This window comes from Gavia stellata, chromosome 8 (assembly GCF_030936135.1).
Source record: "Gavia stellata isolate bGavSte3 chromosome 8, bGavSte3.hap2, whole genome shotgun sequence".
In the NCBI taxonomy this organism is placed as follows: domain Eukaryota; kingdom Metazoa; phylum Chordata; class Aves; order Gaviiformes; family Gaviidae; genus Gavia; species Gavia stellata.
Window position 1 is genome coordinate 19,601,134 of NC_082601.1, and position 21,357 is coordinate 19,622,490.

General features: G+C 39.5%; 1 protein-coding gene across 1 annotated transcript in view; it reads left to right on the forward strand.

Annotated features, from left to right (window-relative positions):
- The window catches only part of TANK (TRAF family member associated NFKB activator), a 28,512-nt gene extending 11,886 nt beyond the window's left edge, over window positions 1-16,626 (forward strand). Inside the window, exons 5-10 of the mRNA XM_059820402.1 lie at window positions 4,859-5,038; window positions 6,313-6,389; window positions 8,567-8,685; window positions 10,307-10,890; window positions 15,234-15,402; window positions 16,601-16,626. Of these exons, the coding sequence (XP_059676385.1) occupies window positions 4,859-5,038; window positions 6,313-6,389; window positions 8,567-8,685; window positions 10,307-10,890; window positions 15,234-15,401 (1,128 nt within the window). The 3' untranslated portion in view covers window position 15,402; window positions 16,601-16,626. The remainder of the gene's footprint in view (window positions 1-4,858; window positions 5,039-6,312; window positions 6,390-8,566; window positions 8,686-10,306; window positions 10,891-15,233; window positions 15,403-16,600) is intronic.
- Window positions 16,627-21,357: the final 4,731 nt, after the last annotated feature.

The following is a 21,357-nucleotide window of genomic DNA, read 5'->3' on the forward strand; positions in this document are numbered from 1 at the left end:
ATATGGTATACAAGACTGTTCATCTTGCAATAAACGTTTAGGTCTTCTTTTGTGCAGGACAAGCAGAGGAATGGCACATATATGGTAGTCATCTTTGTGCTCAAAATTATGGTGCTAAAAAGACTTAAGTAACTAAGAGCAGCTACTGCAGCAGTCTTGTAGAGTTGCGTGTTCCAGTCAATACCAGCTTCTCTAGTGTCATTTTGTTTCCTGTCTTTGATGCAAAGAAAGCTGTACTTCATGGTTTTATGCTAGCTGACAATTTTATGCATTTAACAGTTCTTTGCTGCTGGTATGATGTATGCAGTAGGATTAGTTAGGCCCTGATATAAGAAATTCTGGTATCGATAGCCTTTTTTCTTATTGCTTCATCTGTTTAAGCTATCGCTACCCAATAATAAAGAGTTTGTGGTTAAACTGTTAAAAGTTACAGTTAATATTCCCTGAGACCACTTATATTCAACATCAGTTGAATAGTGTTTTTCCTTTAAACCATCTGACACTTTATCCTAGGAAGCCACAGAAACAGGCCATTGTAGCACACTTCAGGGAAAAATAAAAGGAGCTGCCTTTGCAGCAGTATAGTCTGGGGACTGACTGGCTGTGGAGCAGCTCTGCTGGAAAGGAGCTGGGGTCTTGTTAGACAGCAAGCTGAACATGAGCCAGCAGTGTGTCCTGGCAGAAAAGAAGGGCAACAGCTTCCTGGGCTGCGTTAACAGGAGCACAGCTAGCACATGCAGGGAGGCGAGTATCTCCCTCTATTCAGCATTCATTGGACTGTATCTAGAATACTACATCCAGTTTGGGGACCTCCAGTACAGGGAAGACATGGATAAACTAGCGTGAGTTCAGCAGAGGCACCACTGAGATAGTTGGGGGCTTGAGTACATACCCCATGAGAAGAAGTGGCAGAAACTGGATTTGTCCAGCCCGGAGAAGAGATGGTTTCAGGGGGAGCTAATAGCTTTCCAATACTTACGTTGAGGTTATCAGGCAGATGGAGCTAGGCTCTTGATGGTGGTGCATGGCAAGAGGATGAAAGACAATGGGCAGCTGAAACATGAAAGGTTCAGACTGGATATAAGGGAGAATTTTACACCACGAGGACAGCCAGGTATTGGAAATTGTTGCCCGGAGAGGTTGTGCAGTCTCCATCCTTGGGGAATTCGAGACCAAACTGAGTAACCTGATTAGACATTGTAACTGACCCTGCTTTGATTAGGAGCTAGAGAACCCTTGAGGTCCCTTCCAACTTGAATTATCCTCTGATCCTATAAAGCCTTTCCAAAAGAGAATATACTGATCTGTTCATAATACAGATGTAATCTTTTTGCTGGCTGCTAATACCAGCATGCTTAAAAGATCCATTGTGTGGCCAAATACTTAACTGAGCAGGTATGACCTGTGTGACATACTTATTTATCATGGCATTAGCTTTATAAACTTCAGCCAGTTTATAAATGTTACCATTGCACACACCCAAACTCAGTCAGTATTAGAAACTGTAAGATCATCAAGCTATGAAGGGCTGTATTATTGAAAGATCCCAAAAAGTGTAATTGCTTCTCCAGTGTTTTTCCTGGTGTGGTGTTCTGACAGCACACAAGAATGATGATTTACATCACTATGAACTGATATTATCTTCATTGCAACATGTTGTATGGCTCCTCTCGCATTGGTTCCCACGTGGCTTTTCTCATTGCTTGCTTAAGTCTTGTCCCCATTTCCTGCAGGACAATGTAGGAGAAACAGAAGAGAACTACTGACCATTACCTCAGTGCTCCCAGTTATCTGAAAGCTTTTGAAAGCCCACATGTTATTTGGAGCTGTAATACTCCCAAACAGATAAATTATGTGTGTGCAGATTGATGCTGTATTACAGGCTCAGTGAAAGAGTTATTTTACTGTCCTTAAGATGGAGTTGTTCTTCAAGGGCAAGTGTTGTGTTTGAACATAAGCTTTTTCCTAGGTGTTTGGATCTCCAGCAAATCATTTTCAAAGGCAAATACAGGAGAAGCTGTGTCCCATTGGCTTTTTAAACGGAAAATGGAATTTCACCGTGGAATGTTTGGGAACCTTGTGACCAAGTAATGGCTCTGTGGTAGCTTGGGGTCTGTGAACCCATACCATAGAATATCACTGCCTTCCCATTCCTGGAATGGCAAAAAGCAGTTCCCTATACTATAGCTACTGTGACTTTGTAGTCTTTAAAGAACATGGAAAAGGTATATAGTTATAAAGTTATGTCCAGCATCTGGCCCTGTTATAACTTTCTTCAAAGTATTTTCAGATCTGATAAGAATACTTTTATGCATGTCCCCATCTCCTCTTAACATAAATTGTTATTTTTTTCCCACATCACTAGATATGATTGTCTTTTCTCATTCACCAGATACTTCCTTAACTTGCTTTGAACTTTCTGTGCTTCATAGTACTATAATTCTTCCTAGTGTTCTTGTTGTGCCATTTGAGAAAAAGAAATCTACCTGCTGTAGCATCAGTTATAGAAGATGATGTATGGGTTCTTCAGGCTAAAATCTTCAGTCGTCTTGTTTGTTTGTTTGTTTTCCAGAACTATATCAAAAAATCTTTCTCCTGTTTTTTGCTGTTTGTTTGGGCTTTTTTCATCTGCTTCCCTGGATTCTTACCTACCATGATGTATACAGATTCCACCCTAGAAGAGTATAGAAAGTGTTTCATGATCTGTCCTTGGACTATACATGTATTCCCTATACCACCTGCCAGAAGTGCAAGGCATGGAAGAAGAGTTAGGATTAAGGAAGTTAGCAACACTAAAGCAGAAATACCTTGTCAATTCAAAGGTTGAAAGAATGGGATATGTAAGATCTGCAGATGATGGTGAGAGCAGAGTTTTGCTGGGATAGAAATATCCCAATTTTAGGCAATGTTTTGAACCTACTGTGCAGAAGAGGCTTAATCTGGATCCCTGAGATACCACCCAAGTCCAGAGTTGCATTGAAGCTCTTAGCGTAGGTTTACTATTTAAAGTCACAACTGAAAACAAAGAAAAAAAACCAATGCCTTCAAAGCCATTTTTCTGTGGGTTTTTTTAATGGAGCTAGTATAACTTTTTGAGGCTAAACTGTTGTGTCAACTGCATATACACACATCCATGCTTAACCACCCAGTGTCTCTGTGGACCGGCTCTGGACCTATCCCTACATGGCTGTCATTGTCTAGTAGAGTAGCCCCTACCTACCTAATCTCCAAATGCACAACCTCACCCTATTTAGGTCTATTTGTAAATAAAACAAATGTTCTTGAAAAAGCACTTATTTGCTTCTTTCCCTTTCATCTTGCTCTACCTGTCTCCAGACTATCTTACTGCATTTCACTTACCTTACTTCTTGCAGAATTAACCCTTTGCGCTTACTTCTCTTGCAGAGACAGACATGGGGTTTCAGGCCACTTTTTGTGACACTTGATACACTTCAAGATCAGTGTTTGTATAGATTTCATAAACTGACAACTATAAGGCTTTCATAGCCACAGTTTTTAACCATAGGTTGTTTCTTGAAAATTGTCCAAGGACTATCTTTATGCATATTAAAAAAAAATTGTTTGTTACATTCTTCATTCCACCAAAAAGCCCACATACATAAAAATTCCATGAATTACCAGAAGAATAGTTGAAGTGGGGCCAGCCACTGCTTTTTATTTCACAAATCTTCATAGCACTGCAATATTTGCAATATAATCCTGGTTATACGTACAAACTGGGGGATGAGAGGCTGGAGAGCAGCCCCACAGAAAGACATCTGGGGGTTTGGGTTGATGGCAAGTTGAATATGAGTCAACAGTGTCCTGGGGTGCATCAAGCACAGCATAGCTAGCTGTTTGAGGGAGGTGATTGTCCCACTCTACGCTGCACTGGTGCAGCCCCACCTCGAGCACTGTGTGCAGTTTTGGGTGTCTCAATATAAGAAGGACATCAAACTATTAGAGTGTGTCCAAAGGAGGGCTACCAGGATGGTGAAAGGTCTCAGAGCAAGACTTAGAAGGAGCAGCTGAGGTCACTTGGTTTGTTCAGCTTGGGAAAACTTGGCTGAGGGATGACCTCATGGCAGTCTACAACTTACTCAAGGGGGGCAGCAGAGGAGGAGGTGCTGATCTCTCTCTGGTGACCAGCGATAGGACACAAGGAAATGGAATGAAGCTGCATCAGGGGAAGTTCAGATTGGACGTCAGGAAAAGGCGCTTCACTGAGAGGGTGGTCAGTCACTGGAACAGGCTCCCCAGGGAAGTGGTCACGGCACCAAGCCTGTTACAGTTCAAGGAGCGTCTGGACGATGCTCTTAGTCATATGGTATAGGTTTAGGTAGTCCTGCAAGGAGCAGGAAGGTGGACTCAATAGTCCTTATGGGTCCCTTCCAACTTGAGATATTCTGTGATTCTATGATTCTATTCTTGGGTCTGCTTGAAAATTAAGGTAGCTGCAGAATATCACCATCTTCAAAATTGTTTAAGATTGATTGAAATTAATGAAATAAATATTATTTTATATATTGTATATACAATATATTGTACATAAAATGTTAATGTAAATTATATAGTAAGTAACCAAGAGAGTGTCGTTATTTTTTATAAACACTAATAAAACTCCCATAAATTCAGAACATACACTTGTTTTGAGTAACCATCTATGACGAGTTACGTCTATGTGTCGTGGAAGAAGGTCTTTACTACCAGTTTAAAATTAATAATGTAATAAGTAAGACTGGCCCTTACTTGTGTTGCAGAAATTTTTTAATTTAGCTTATTCCAGACTCCTGAATAATGATATTCCACAAGCCTCAATTCTATTAATTGTAATGGTGTTTCTAAAATTATTTTTTAGGAACAGTTAGAAAGTGAGAGCATGAAGTTGAAGCAACTTGAGGACAAAAACAATCAAAAGGAAAGGAAGCTTATATCTATTATTTCCAACCAAGAAGATAAAATAAGAACTCTGAAAAGCAAATTGAAAGAATTAAATGAAGCACAAAAGGGCATACAGATGCCAACGTATAAAAGGGAGGTAAGATAAGAAACCAAATAGGAGTAAAATGGAAAAAGGAAATTTGTTAAATAATTACTTCTTTCAAACATGTTTATACTAATTATTCTAAGAAACTGATTTTAAATTTCAGCATTATATAATTACTATGAAATCGTTAAAGTATATAAAGCACATGGGGAACACCAAACTATGAAATACATATCGGTTGGTTTGTGTGTTAATTATTTTTATGTTATGTCATTAAAATGTTAGTATTTGTAAAAACTGCAGATTAGTATTTCTGTTTTATAATTTTCAGTTGGAAGTTTCACCAAGTTTGACTTGATATTTTCACTTTTATTTTTGTTACAGAATAGCATCCTGACTGCTAGTCTGTCCTTGTGGGATAGCTAGAGTGCAGTCACCAGTGTGAATCTAACTATGTAAACATATTTTAGCTAGCTAATTTAAAGTAAACGTAGGTAAGAGTAGGAGCACAGCAGCACATAACTTGTTGCTATTAGAATTCCCAAGTCTAATTGCTTAACTTACTGTGGCAAGCATTTGTAACCCATGTTGCTAGGTATACAGCAGCTTAAATATGTCTACAGGAGCTGCAGTTACACTCCAGTGAAAGGTAAGACAAACCTGTAGGCTGTGGGGTCTGTGATTATAACCAATGTATCATTGAAATCAGCTGACTTGGCAGTCATATGATCAAGTTCTGTGTCTGATTTGGAGCACATATGAACTGCCCAGCCCATCTGGTAATGTAGATTTAGTGGAACTGCAGCTTAATGACTGGTTATTATAAATACTTTTCTTAATGCCTGGCAGGTTTAAAACTATGTAATACTAGGGTGAACCACAAGGTGGTAGTCAAAGTTAATAACTTACTTTAAAACCTGCTAGAACTCTTGACATTCTAACTTGTGATGTGTTCATTGAAAATTTTGGTGAATATAATGATTGTTAAGAGCTAAAATAGCTGGCTACCTCACTAACAAGCTTATACACAATACATAATCTTACCTTATACATGATTGAAACAGAATTACAGTCAAGCAATATTCTTAGAACCAGTTTCCTTTCAAGGGAGTATGAGCAGAGGAATGCCACACTGAGTTGCTAAGTTAAACTAAAAATAGGGGTTTCACACAAACAGTAAAAAACTGCTTTTGTCATTTTGTGAATGTTTTGAGACCTTCCAGAAGGACTAGGTGAAGGATCCCATGACACTTTTATTCATATCAGGATGAAGAGCAAAATTAATATCCTAACCTGTGATCAATATTTTCATATTTGACTTCAAGGTGAAAAGTAAGAAAGTTGTTCCAGATAAGCCTGAATTATCTCTAGGGATCTCTGGTATTTCACCTATGCCTGAAAGGTAAATACTTTTGCAGCATTTTTTAAATTTCCTTCTCATTGTCTTTTCTGCCATTAAATAAGACCAGTTATTTCCCTCTTTTCTACACAGTACTTTAAAAAATGGATGGGGGTGGGGAGGGGGGAGCAGCAGAGGTCAAAGAGCTGGTGTGGGAAGGTAATAAAGCCAGCAACTATGTGGAAACATAGCTGGGGCTTTGCAAGTATGCAGGGATAAATTGGGAGGAAGAAAAATAGCCAGTTGGTTCAGCAGGAGGCTAAACTCTGTGGGAAACAGCAGTGGACGTTAATGCTGGGTTTTGGATAAGCATTAGCTCCGTTGCATTAACACTCTTCAGAACAGGAATGTACAACCATAATGGATTAACTGATAGCAGCACAGCAGAGGAGTCTGCTGCACTGCCAGGAGGAGGTCTGATAGCCAGCATGAAGAAGTAATTCTTGGCCTGATCCATCCTAAATGAGAGAGTTTGAAACCAGGTTTATCTGTAAGCTGAAGCCAGCTGTTATGACCAAGAGACCAAAAGCAGTATATTTCCTAAGCAAGTATTGCCTGTTCTGCCAGTGTTTTGGGAATAATACTGACCAAAGTCTTAGGTTTGCGTTTTTCACAGGATACCACTTTTAACAATTTTGCTGAGGTCAAGTAGAAGATTCTCTAAGGTGAGGCTAGGAGACTATTAGGAAAAAGTATCATAAACTCTTGCTGTCTTCTTATACTCTTGCCTAGGCATCTGCTTTTGGCCACTCTCAGACATAGGCTAGGTGAACTACGTGGATCTTTAGTCTGACTCACTACTGCTTTATGATAAGAAAGAAAGGAAATAAGACTGTGATATGATAAAGACTTTTTTGTCTTTACTGATTTATACCTAAAAAATGAAAAACCTTTACCTGTCTTCTGTCTCCCTCCTCTCAAATAGCTCCCTTACTTTACTGTTTTCTTGGAAAGAGGTATGTGACTGGTAAGATTACTGGTAATCTTACACAAGTAAGATTATAGTATCACAAATGTCTAGCGAATTAAGATTGATTCATCTAATGATAATTATATTTTAAAGCTCCAATTAGAAACTTGTGTTGAGTCTTTTTTAATTTCTTATCAAAACACCTGAAAAATGGTCAGAATGTGTTAACTGTAGCAACTTTAACTCCTTCTGTAGATTTTTTTTTCAAATGAGACACAAATAGACATTTGTGTCTTCAAAAAGAGAAGCACAGCAGAAGTAGGAACACAGCTCGTGACACTCCTGATTGCTATATAAATAAGCAATAAAAAGGAAAACAATTCACTGGATTAAAGAAAAATCCCTTTTGAGCTCTTTTGATACAAAGATGCAAAAGAGAACACATCCAGTTTGTCACCGACTCCACTTTTTCATCCTTGAAGTTCGTTTTATAAAATCCATGATATTTGCTTAGAAGTATAAATTACTCAGCAAGTTTATGAAAATTTCACAATGAAATTTTATGGATGTATCAGTACCTGAATAACATACTGCCTTTGGGCAGATAAAACTCACACCAGCATGAAGAATTATTTTTACCATTCTCAGTGCAGATAACCAAATATCAGATGTCCATATGATACTCTGGAAAAGATATAATTAAAAAAATCTCTCAAAATAAAAGGAAAAATCATGTGATATTGTATAAAACAGAGAAGGAACGAGTTCACGAGCCCCTCTCCAAAATGTCAGGTAGACAGAGAAGAAAGGAACAGTAACAAATGCTTGTGTGTTCCTTCTCCTGCAAAGTCTGAAGTGCACAGAAAACAATGGAAAACAATTAACGTTCACAGCAGCAGCATCTTATTTTCCCTAGAATGAGATGGCAACAGTACCCTTGTGAAAGATAAGCTGTTCCACAAAATACCTGAGGGAACTGAAAGAAACGTAAAGCCTGGATTTTTTTGAGGGGTTCTTGCAGGGTCAGGCCCTAAACTTGAATGTATGTGTGTATGATATGATTAAACAGCTCTTTGACAAGAGTTTCTTTTCCCTTTTCTGCTTGCTTTTACTGAGGAGAACAAAAATATCTATACATATGTTGAGGAACAAGGTATCCAAGAAAAGTAGCTTACACTATTGTTTTTCTCTGTTTTGCGGGCGTGACTAGATTAAAGGTCACAACAAGCTGAATTGGTTGACTCTTTAATTTACGATTTTGATTTTCCAGGGAGAATCTGGAGACTATTTTCCAGGACATGAGAGAAGAGTGTCATCGAATATGTATGCTAGCCAGAGAACAAACAGACCAACTGAGTAAATTTAAGATAAAGCCAGAACCTGAAACTGGTAATATCATACTTAAGCTCTTATTGTGATTCAACTGTTTGAAAGCTTTGCTTTATATTTGAAAATACTGTAAATTACACATACATAGAAGTACTTCCACTGTTTACCATCTGCCTTTTTCAAGTCTGTTCACATGGTGCTCAGTATTTCACCAAGAAAACGCACCGCCAGTTTTGGCATTCTATGACGAATGCTCCAAATCACATGCTATAAAAGACAGTCATCACATCAATGGTTCTTGTAATTGTTTTGTCCCTTGGAGTGAGAGGCAGGCACTTAACTACATGTGCTATCCCATCATATTGTGTGAATGACAGCACTTGCTAGCTTTTAATTTAGCTGTCAGTTCAAAAGATATCTGTTATGAATGTCTCTAGCCCCATTTCTGTTAGAGGAAAACTGCTGGACTGAGGACAGTCAGAGGACTTAACTTTCTAGACTTCCTTGTGCAGACTTTTGAATACTGTTTTGTTATATGGGACAAGAGCTTGATCCAACATTTCCTGAAAACAAGAAAGTCTTGATTTTTGTTGCAACTGGAAGAGATCCTGAATGTCCGGTTCTGCTAATGCTTACATTTAATATAATGTAAGCTACTATGGGTATTCCCTACTAGCTTTTCTTAATCATAGGATCAGACTCTCAAGTGATTTCAAAAAACACCTACCAAACTTACACAGGTGAAGCAAAAGATGCCGATTTCAGCACCTGCTTCTAACTTAGGTTATACCATTACTGAAGTTTTGTTACATGAAGTGCTAATGTGTACTTGTGGCTTCAAATTGCTATGTCTGAACTGTGTTGTTATATTCTGATTGTACACTACTAAACTTTATTATTTAGGGGTGGGAATTTTGGGGCATGAGTGCTTGGCAACTTATTTCAGAATGGATTTGTTTTCCTTAAATAAGTGCCTAACTCAACTGTGTGAAAAGCTATACATGATACAGATTTAATCTGCTTGATTTGTTACTTCTGTGGCCCACATTACTACAATATCTGAGTGATGTCAGAAGGCTGCTGTACAATAAATGTGTACGGAAGTTATTCTCTCACGTGCTCAGGAGTAACCATATATATTATTACCATTTTTGTTAATAAGGGGGAATTCTCAAAACAAAGGGAAAATATAGTCCCACGTATGAATAGTTATTCAGTTTAAATATTTAATTAATTTGGAAACCAATGGGAGTTTGGTACCTGAATACCTTCTAAAATCATGCTTATGGTGCCTAGCATGTTCTTGGCACCGTGTGAAATGGTTTTGGTTCCAGCTTCTGCTTCTGCCAGAACACTTCAGTAAATATATGCAAGTATGTGTTAAGAGTATGGGACAACATAATTTTCAATAAAATGAAAATGTTTACAGCCATAAATCAAAGAGAAATAGAATTATTAGAACAGAATTATTTCCTTTTATTTTTGTTCTGATAGCTTTTGTGTCAGAGCTAATGTTTGTGAAAGAGAACTATAGCTCAAACTGATTTCAAAGAGAAAAAATAAAGGTCAAAAAACCAAGAAGGAAGATCAAAAACCTCTCAGGAAAAATACTCTAACACCACACCTTTAATAACTATACTTCAGTGGACTATTTAATGTTTTCTTCACTCTTTCTTCACAGAAATACAGTTTTCCATGCCGATACAGTGTACTGATAAAACTGATGAACAAGCAGAAGAGCTTTTTAAGCCTCGGGTTATAAAGGATATAAATAGAGGTGCATCATGCATCACATCTATCACACCAAGAGGAGTGGGCCAAGATGAGGACAACAACTCTGTAGAATCACTTTCTAAATTTAATGTCAAGTTTCCACCTACAGACAATGACTCTGCTTTCTTGCAGAGCACTCAGGAAAAACCAACAGTTCCTTGTACTGGTATAGCTGAAAACATGCTTCAAGATCATCATTTTAACCTGGAGCACAGAGACCGTGCTGTTAACCTCAATAAATTGGAACCTAACTCATTTGAAGCTCATGGAGTTGATCTCATGACCTCAGCTTTACAAAGCTTAACTACTGTTGACAAAACAAACCCCCCAAATCATGCAAACATGCCCATAGAAAATACTCGTGACAAAACACGTTTAAAAACAACAGACACTGGTTTCACATTTGTACCTACGCACACGAACCACGGTGTACCTGAAGTAATTTTTTCTTCTTTAGAAGCTGCTGGGACAACTGTCAGAGGTCCTCATCAGGTATCTTTCTATAAATACTGTACATTTCAAAAAAATTGTAGTGATTCAGACAACCACTTTACAAAGATCTTTGAGACAGGATTAATGTAGTCTATGAGGTATCTGATAAGTCTTTTTTTAAGACAGTATCTCTTGTCAGTTCTTAGTTCTTCTTCCTGATACTGAACTATGTGTACAAGGCACTTTTCCAGTGACGGGGCAGGAATTTAAGCAGATGTAAGCACTAGATATGCTTGCACAGATTTCAGTTCATTTAGATATTAATTGTTTCTATATTTATTTCAAAGCTGTCACTAATCGTAAGTTGCCCCCTAGATTGCTTTCTTTCTACCCTTGATCTCAGTTGAATAGGGCACATAATTGTTATAATGGTTTTCAATGTACAGCAGAGTATGACAAATGGACTAATTAAAAAGCTGAACAGATAAATACTTCACTGTAGAAAAATTACCTACTTTTTATCTCTCTCTGAGGTATAAACAGCACCCTATTCCTCCCCTCTAAGAAAACTTAAATTTTTTTCTTCATAGTTTAAGCAGTCAAGGAGGAAAGCATATTTATTTTTTCAAATAAAGGGAACTTCACTAAAATACTTTATTTTAGGTTGATGTAGGTACTTTGGGCTTGAATTTCAGTATATAGCTACTTGAAGTCCATCGGACCTTCTGAAAGCAAGGCCCAGTTGCTGTAATGCAGAAAAATGTTTCAGCAGGTTCTGACAATCATGTTGCTTCTTTTGTGTAACATCCTGTCTGAACTGAAATTGCTGGCAAAATTATTATGGACCTTTATAGACTGATTTTTTTACATTTCTGTGGCTTTTCTCACACCTTGTGAGAGGACAGCTTTTCAAGAATACACAAATAGTGATATTTAGGAATTCTGTGACGGTTAATTTGGCATATTTTTACTATTTACATTGATGTGGTTTTGTGTTCTTTGCTAATGACAAGACACATGCAGCAGAAGAGCTTTACCTCTCAATTTGGCCACTGCATGACATGCAAAACTAGCATTTGGAAAGTGTTTGTAGGACATGATAGCTTTGATGTTTTCTTCTCCTAAAAAGTACACAGTCTAGTTCAATTTTCTAGTGCAAACCAGTTTTGGATGAAAAGTTTGAAGCATGGAACGTTTGCTGTTCTTCATCATTGTGCTTTAAACTGTAAGCCTGATTTTTCAAAATGTATTTTAAATATCTATTTGTAATGTAGGGGATCTCAATTCCATACCAACTTACTAATCAGTTTTTATTGTGCTTTATTTTTCATTGGATCTTCAGTTAAAGTTGTGACTGAGTTAAACAAATGAAACCATTTATTTTATCACTGATAGAATTCCTGTGGAGCTGTGAAGCATTCACTCCATTGCTTGTTACTATCCTCTTTTTCTTTATTCCCTCTCCAGCTTGTTCTTTTACTAGTTAGTCTGTGTATTCATTTTTCAATAGATGGCACCCTGCATTATATATTACAGCAAGTGAAACAGCTGGTATGTGATTGTAAATTGATAGGGGAGTATGCAGCTTAAAAAGTAGAGAAGAATTGCGGTTGAATAGCAATAAGCCTTTGGTTTGGCCATTGGTATTTCTGCAAAATAAGGAGATTAATTTGGAGCCATCATTTAAAATGTAAATTATCTACTTTGTGGAGAAAATGTAATAATGCTGACACTTGGAGAAAAGAAAGGCAATGGTGAACTGTTTCAGCATTTGTAAGTCATATCTACAGTAGCAGTGTAGAACATACAGAACATTGATTAAAATGCTATATCTTATCCAGAAGCTTCTTTGAAACAAGCCAGTATTACTTTAGAATCCATTAAATATACATCTGTATATATCAATATATTTAAATATCCATTACTTTTATTCAGCTGCCTTCAAAAGAGGTTTTTAAGTATTTTTCCCAGTGAATTGGACTCAGCTTTAGAGTTTTTTCTGGCTGTTAATTGTGCTAAAGAGTTGATTCACAGATAATATACATGTAGATTACAATACTAATGTTTTTTAAAAGTTACTTGCATACACGCCCTTTCAACTGTATTAACCTTAGCAAAATTCATGCATAAACTTGTTCTTAGTATTTTTACCACCTTTCTAAGGGGTAGTTACACTGCTTATGGCTTCCATCATCCCTGCCACTGATGAAGCTCCAATAGGGAGGAGTTATATACCTGATTTTTTTTCCTAGTGTAGATAAAACTTTCAAGTATTTACTACATATGTTAACTTATAAAATGGAAAACCCCATAAATGCAATAGATTTGGCAACAGCAAATTCTTGGAACTGCTCTCAGTTGCTGTAATAAATTTAGCTCTTTCCTTCTATGTGGATAGTAAATGTGAAAACTCAGTACTCTTTTCTTAGGATGTAACTTTTAAAAAAAAACGCGTGACTGAAAAGAGCAGCAGATTAAAATAAACACGGATATTAGTGGACCTAGGATTTTACAGACCACATTTAAGTGAGACTTGCATATAGATGCATGTGTTTATTGGTATTCACAGTTTGAGGGGGTTGTTTCCACCAAAAATATTTCTAAGAATGTTCATTATTTTAAAAGCAAATTGGTAGTCTATTGATCTTAATCTGAATAATAGTGTTTTTGAAATGGAACATCTGCTTAAGTATATTTAAAGAAAGAAATGGAAGTTAAGTGCCTGTCTCAGTGGGTTGCTGGATGAGTACCTCCCCTTGTCGTGCTTCCAAGATTAGCAATCTTACTATGTCCTTTGTGGGGTTTTTACAATACTATTTTATCTTTTTTCAAATGGTGCTTTACATCATAAGATATTAGAAACAAGTAATTCTAAACACATTTCTGTAGAGATGTTTAAGTGTGTCAGTGTCTAGATAGATTTAATATGCAATTTACACCATCAACATACAATAAGTAGACTCTTTGAGCTGAAAAAAGTGGTGTGATTGCACTTAATTACTAATTAGTCAATTTAATTATATGGATTGCTGACCATAATGAAAGACAGTAAATCTGCTATTGCTATCTGATAAGGTAAACACTGTTTAAATAGGGAACGGACAGGAAATTGACTCCAAGAAATTTAGCTGGTTTAAAAAGAAGGTTTAACCACTATGAAAGCCAGGTTAGTTGTACAGTAAGTTGCCATGGGAGGAATAAACAATAGATTCTAACTATGTGTCATGATGAAATTTGAATAAGAGCTGAAAGTTAAAACTCTTGGGTATCAATAGCAAGAAATTTAAAACTTCTAAAGAAACTACTTTCTAAAGTATTCTTGCTTGCCTTTCCACGTGTGAGTGAAGCAAGAGGGAAGAAAACTGAGCCAAAAAAAACTGTAGGGTGCTCCTCTCTTCTAGGTTCCATCCCCACATAGAGCTCATACCAGCTTGCTGCCATTCTGTCTACTTTGGAGTCACAGCAGTATGCATTTAGTTTTCAATTTACTCAAAACCTAGTCGTCCTCCCCATGTAACATAACTGTATTTTATCTTGTGTTGCTAATACTAAAGTAATAAAACTTATTTTTTTAACTTTACTTTGAAAACTGATAGAAGACTTTTTGATTCCTAGTTGGTATGATGCTAAATAATCAGTGTACACTCTGACTTAAAGTATGTATCAGGCTGAAGTCCCTTGAACTCTGATGTCAGGTAAACAGACTTGCTGGCTTTAAACTACATAGCTCAGGGACCAAGAGCAGTACAGCTGCTGGACCAAATCTCACATGGTTTACAGAACTGCCTGAATGCATGGATGGATATTCAGATGGTCCCATTGAGTTTGATGCTGTCATGGCAGAAGGAATCCCAAAACAGATTATTTGAGACACATTTATACTAAAAGGCAGTCAGAGCAAATAAGTAACTTAAGCCATATGACATTGCTCTAGTCATTTTGTAAGTAAACTGAAAACTAGTTATATGTCAATAAGAACAGAAATAAAATATGATTCAAATTAACTGTGTACAAGAAACATCTTATTCTAAGGTAAAAATGTGTTTTCTCATTTCTGTTAAATGGCTATTGTGTACTGTGGCTCCTACAGTAAAACACTGAAATGCAAAGTTAAAGAAAAGCCTTAATATGTATCAGACTGATATTACAGACTTTTGCTTATAGCAGTATTTATCATGAATAGGTACCATGACATTTTAAGTGTTTGCAAGGATGGTATGTTTATAGAACTTTAAAAAATCAAAGTCCTATCTTGCTTTTCTTAAATGAGAACTCTCTAGTTCATGTCTCTGGCCAGGCAGGTGTAAAGGACACCTAGTTTAAAGAGGCAGGTATTTTTTTATATAAACATAAACCACAGCTTAATGTAAACCACAGCAATAATAATTTTCTGTTTCTTTTAGCTCATTTGGCAGCCTCAAGACAATGATTTGCTGGCACAAGCTTATACAGACTCTGAACTGAATCAGTGTGGAATATGTGAATTCTGTCGAGAAGTTTTCCCACCATCTATAACATCTAAGGAAGATTTTCTTCGGCATCTGAATTCCCACTTTAAAGTACAGTCTTAATGTATGAGAATTCAATGGATCACTGGTTTTGCATACATTTGATTTTTTTTTTATTCAACAGAATGCTAAGAATTTAAGAATTAAGACTTCTTGTAACAAGAACTCATGACTCAAATTGTTTGTCAGATAAGCACATTTTTAATTGTCCTTTGACAGGGTAAAATGAAACTAAGTCACTCAGTACTGTAATTCACATTGTTGCTTGTTAGGCTTCAATATTACCTTTGAGAGTGATGTTGAACACCTTTTTTTTTCTTTTTTCCTTTTTTTTTTTTTCAATTAATCATTGCCTGAATAGGCCCAAAGTCATGATTATATTTATGAGTGTAGACTTGCAGGATTAACGCCTTAATCTGGCTGGGGAGATTGGTGTAATGCTAGGATTTTTTTTTCTCAGTACCCAGTGATGTGATTATGTTTTCCTTGAAGTAAATGGGAAGAGAAATAGGCTCTCATTTTAAACTTCTATTATAAAATTTCCAAATTTAACTTACAATAGTGAACCACTTAATTCAGATTCTTGTAAAATCATCACAGTAACTGAATGCCAGGTGTGCCAAAATTAGGATAGGCTTGTTCACTAGTAACATAAATGAATGGTTGACTTTCCCAGATTAATTGTTTACTAGAGAGAGTAATCAAACACAGAACATAAATTACCCTTTTGCCAAAATGTAACAGTAGCAATTTTATGGATCTGTTACATGTTATAAAAAAATAACGCTTTTGTTCCTGTACCTTTCTAGCATTAATAATTAGTAAAAATACTTTAATGGACAAGATTGTATTAGCATCAAGTGAGAAAAGGTTAAACTTTCCCTAAAACTAGGAATACCAAAGATTCTTTCCCTTTTCTTCTGGTCTGCTATGAAGGATTGCTCAAGTCTGCTGCAGCCTAGAAAGGAAAGGGGAAAACCTAATCACCCAAATCTCAGTGACTTCATTTTTAACCTGAATATGCTTAGTGGCTTTCTCAATGCTATTTATGTTTGTGTTTAGTTGAAACATTGCATTCTGATAAAGTTTGCACATTTTCTGGATTTATTGGGATCTAATTAAAAGGGGGGGGTACTAAGTAATGATAAAGGGTGACTCGGAGCTTTTTGCATTTGAACTGAATATAGGTTTTACTCCTGATATTTGATAATTAGCATTAATATTTTCATAGCAGCAAAGCACAACAGTTTCTCTTTTTAAAGATTTGTTCGCAGGTGACCAATTTCTGGAAGAATTAACCCCTGCATAATTTTTAGAAATGGATTTTTCTGCAATTACTTTCTCTATTTTAAACGTCTCATGTTTGTGACTGGCTGTCAACAGAGTGTACTGTAATAAACAGCAGTGTACAGTGCATGTCTGCTACATGACCTGGAGAAAGAGTTTGTTACTATTAACAGCCCTAAACCCCCGCGGTGGCCAGCGCTGAGGACGATGCGTTCATCCCTGGACTCGCCGTGCGGTGTGTGAAGTACCTCCCCAGAGACCACGGCTGGGGGTGGTTCCTGGGAGAGGCTGAAGTTCCAGGATTGGGAGGAGAGAAGGGGATTCGCACATCTCCAGCCAGCCCGACACAAAACCGACTTGTCCTCTCAACCGTGAAATTCGAGCTCAGGAGTTCACGTTATTAAGGGCTGAACAAACTGCGAATCACCTTTAAAGAAAATAAAGTCATCTGTTTCTCCCCCTGCCCCCACGCACCGACGCGTTTTCCCCCTGAGCTCTTCTGCTGGCAGAGAAGGGAGCCCAGCGCCAAGCCCGAGTCCCCGCGCTGGGCCACGGCTCTTCGTTGCTGGAGGCAGCCTGGCACCCCCGCTCCGCCTGCAGAGCTGCGGCTTCCTCGGCAGCCAGGGCAGAGCGGGGTGGGGTGGCGGGGGGAGAAAGGGCGGGGGGGGGGAGCACCGATGTCCAAAGCCTCGTCGACCAGCAGAAGCCATCCATCCCCCACTGAGAGCTCCTGCCTAGTGCGGCGTCTGAGGAAGCTGTTTAATTCTGCGTGCATAAAACTATTGCTGCCTGAGGGCGTCCAGATAGGCTCACCGATCAGACCGCTGCGAGGGGCACCGGTCTGGTTTTAAAAATAAATAAATAACGCTAAGCAGTTGTGAGCGACTTGAAGTGGGAGGTGAGTGCGGTCCCTGAGTGGGCCCCACTCATACAGCTTTCCTGGAGGAGGCTGCTGGTGCCAGCAGGGACATCTGCTTTATTACACTCACCAGAGGAGGTTCAGTATTCTTCCCCTCCGCTCCCCCTTCCACACAAGCTCAACTCAGCAGAGGAGGTTGAATCCAACCAAATGGGAAGTTGTATTTCATTAGTAATAATAATAAATCTGGGAGAATGAAGCGGACCTTGAGAGAAAAGAAAGAGCAGCAGGCTCGTGCCAAGGTGTACCACCGACTTCCTCCTCTCCCAGGGCCAGCGGAGTCCCCCCCGGGGTAGCCCCGGGGCTGAAGCTGCTTTTAAGGCTCCCGTGCGGGTTCACTTGTCCCGCCGCCCCGCGCTGACGCTACGCGACGCGTGAACCCCCATGCTCACAGCCAGTATTCGCGGGAACTCTAGTTCTGACTTGAAAGCAAGGAAGCAAACCGCTCCCCTTTCCTATTCGGGGGGTTTCTGAGGGGCATGCTGTGGCGTTACGGCCGCCTGGTGCAAGGGCTCAGTGCCGGCGGCCGCGTAGAACACACGTAGCTCCTCTGTCTCTCCGGCTAACTCGACAGCTGCTCGGAGCTCCAGTAATTAGGCTGTCAGTGCTTGTTAGAGGAGAGGAAAACGCTCCTATGACAGATTCCACGAGTCCTCTGTTTTTTAAGATCTCACAGAAATCACCAGAGCATTAACTGAGATCTCCTGTTTCTCTGGAATCGGAAGGGAAGAAGTTCCCTCTGCCACTTCGCACTCCAATCAGAGCTCTCTTTCGACTCCCATGAAACACGGTGAATTGACTCTAAGAGGCTCAGGAGGAGTTATCTTCCTTCCCTGCCTACCCGGGAGGACGAGAGAGCTTCCTGGCCGTGCGAACTTACTTTTAAAATCCCCTCCACATATTGCTGAATTTAACTAAACAGGTAACTCTATAGAAATGCAGTCTTTTCTCCATTAACTGAGCGGAGGAGTCGCTCCACACACGATCCTTCTCCATCCGAGATAATGTTAATTCAGAGGATGCTCAGGAGAGGCTGTTCCCCCTCACGAACAAAAGCACTGGAGGATCAAGCTGACATGCTCCTACCCCCACCCATGGTTCACTCAGCAGATGAGATTCAGAGGAGGCGATTTCTTTTCCTCCCTACCGTACATTCCCCTTTCCCCCGCAATCATACAAGGTTAACTCAACAGAGGAGTCTCAATCCAAATGGCAACTGGGATTGCATTAAAAAAAAAAAAAAAAAGAAGAAGGAAGGGGGAGAAAAAAATCAGAAATAGGGAAAGAAAAGAGAAAAAGCAGCAGGCTGATTACGAGGTGTCAAAACTGCCAGGAGCAAGAAGGTGATAGCAATCAGGGGTGAGAAGAGTGCGCCATTCGTGCGGGGCAGCTAATTATCCGTCTCATTTGAGAAGAGCAGCATTCGAGGCAGCAGCGTTCGCCTGCTGAACGGTGACAGATTGGCGCGGAGGAGAGGGGAGGTGTTAAAACAATGGAGCCGGGCTTGCGAGCGCTGCTGCATGCTAATCAGCCCGGCCTCCTTCCTTCCTTCCTTCCTTTCCTCCCTCCGTCCCTCCCTCCGCCTGCCTGCCGCGATCCCTCCTTCTCGCTGGCCGCATGGCAAGCCCAACACAATCAGGCCCCTCCGCAGCAGACAGCACCACACTCGGCATAGGTGGTAACCCAGCGAGAGTCCCGGTGGGACTGCGCGGCAGGGCAGGCAGCACCCGAGGGGATCTGGTAGGCTGGCGGATATCGGTGGTAGATTTCAGACCTCGCCCTTAGTACCCAGGCCTCCAGGAGCCTGTCAGTATGCGTCCCCGCAAAGGGCAGAGGCGAGGAGCTCTTCGTACACGTCCTGTGGGTTCTTTATGCTGACATCCTGGCTCCCTCTTCCCTGCAAGAGGACAGACGATAGCCGGCAGCGCAGCAGCGTTGCCTAGTAAGAGAGCAGCCTACCGCCGAAGCCCCAGACCAGGCCCGCAAAGGCGAGGGAAATGCAGAGCTGTGCCAATTACTGATGGGCTCCAGGGGCTCCGTTGCCCTCTTAGCTCTGCACAGTGACTAGAGTCCGGAATGCTAAACATGTTGTAAGCAAGTTGTACGGCCTCTCTTCTGCCACTGGCTTTTGCCTCTCGGATTGCTTGGCCTTCCAAGCCTGAATGACCGCACATACCCAGTTTGCACCCTGTGAGGAGGTACAAAAAGGGCTGGCCTTCCCTCGGACCAGGGACAACCGTTCCCATTTACAAACAGTGCGACAGGGTCTGCAGAGAGAGGAGAAATGCTTTGCGCGGGATCACTTTGGCCCTAGCTTTTCCAGAAAGTCCACGCTCTGTGCGACTCACAGGGCAAACCCTAGCGCGGGAGCATTAGCAGCCCAGCTACAGCGAGTGCTCCGCTCTGCCAGGAGAAGCAGAGGAATGAGCGTTGGAATGTTTACTCTCCAATATTTCTCAGTTTCCATTCCATCCTGCCCTGAAAGATTTCTGATTACTATACACTTCAAAATAGTATTTATTACAGATTTACATAATCTGTATGTTTTATGTTAAGGGAATAACACATTGATGCTGTACTACTGAAAGGAGTTAATCTAAACTATGTAGTGTCTGCTATAACAGAGTTCCAACTAAAACATATCCTTGTTTCCTGGCACTGACAAGTAACACATATCCAGAAGGACACTGCCCGGCACATTAGCTAAGCTGCCAGGTGAAGCCATTGGTCAACTCCTGAACCTTCACTGGGTTATGGATCAGCGCTTGGCAAAATTAAATGATATGCAACTCTGTGTAACCTGCCATTTAATTTAACAAGTGTTATTTCAAATACCATGTGCCTGTTTTACGACAGGATTCGTGCGGGTAAGCAAACACGGAGAGGGATTAAACTGTTTTAGGCCTGAGGTAAGAAGCATGATAACTCAGGTCGAGTGCTATTTAAAATAGATTTGAGTGCATGTATAGCTAGGTGGTAGTAATAGCGTTTAAAATTTGTTATTCTAAGTCTGTCGTTGAGTGTACTTGATGAGGTTGTCCATGAGCATACAGATGGTGAGATTTTCATGCTTCTGTGGCATACTGACATCTCAGGCTGTAAAAATAAATTCCCAGATCGCTGCAATACCTAAGAAGTAGAAAAATACAGTCCACCTTAATGCTCAACATTGCAGTGCTTTATGATTTAAGATATTTTATAACACTAGATACACAAGTTTGTGCAAATTGGGAATACAGATTTAATGGATTTACAATATAAAGCAGAATTCAAGATAACCTCTCTGCCCTTTTTTAAGGAGATTCTTTTTTCTGTGCTTCTGAATTTAGAGATATGGGGGATGGAGATAAAAACTTGCCTCTCTTTTCTATTATCTGTAATAATTTTTTTAAACTGTACATAAGGATGAAAGAAGGAACTGACTTTTCATTAGGTCAAGCTTACTTTTCATTAAAATATTATTGGATTGTTTCTTGATTTCACATAATTTTCCAAATTAGCAAACAATTTATTATATCTATTTTGATGATTTATGCTGCACTGAAAAGGTATTTGGGTGGAAGACGAATGCTGAGATATCTTCTCGAATATAATAATCACTTTTTTCCCTGCCTAAGAAGCCATAGTGTGGACTGCTCCGTGCATCAGCCTGTTCAGCCTGGAAAGCAACACTGATACTGCTCATAAATAGCTGGGTAGGGCACCCCTATTGGTTACTGTCTGGCCGCAGACAAGGCACTGTGCTTATCAAGGTCTCTGAGCTGACCGAAGTAAAAATTTTAAGTAGATATACAGCAGGGTGATATGGTGAAA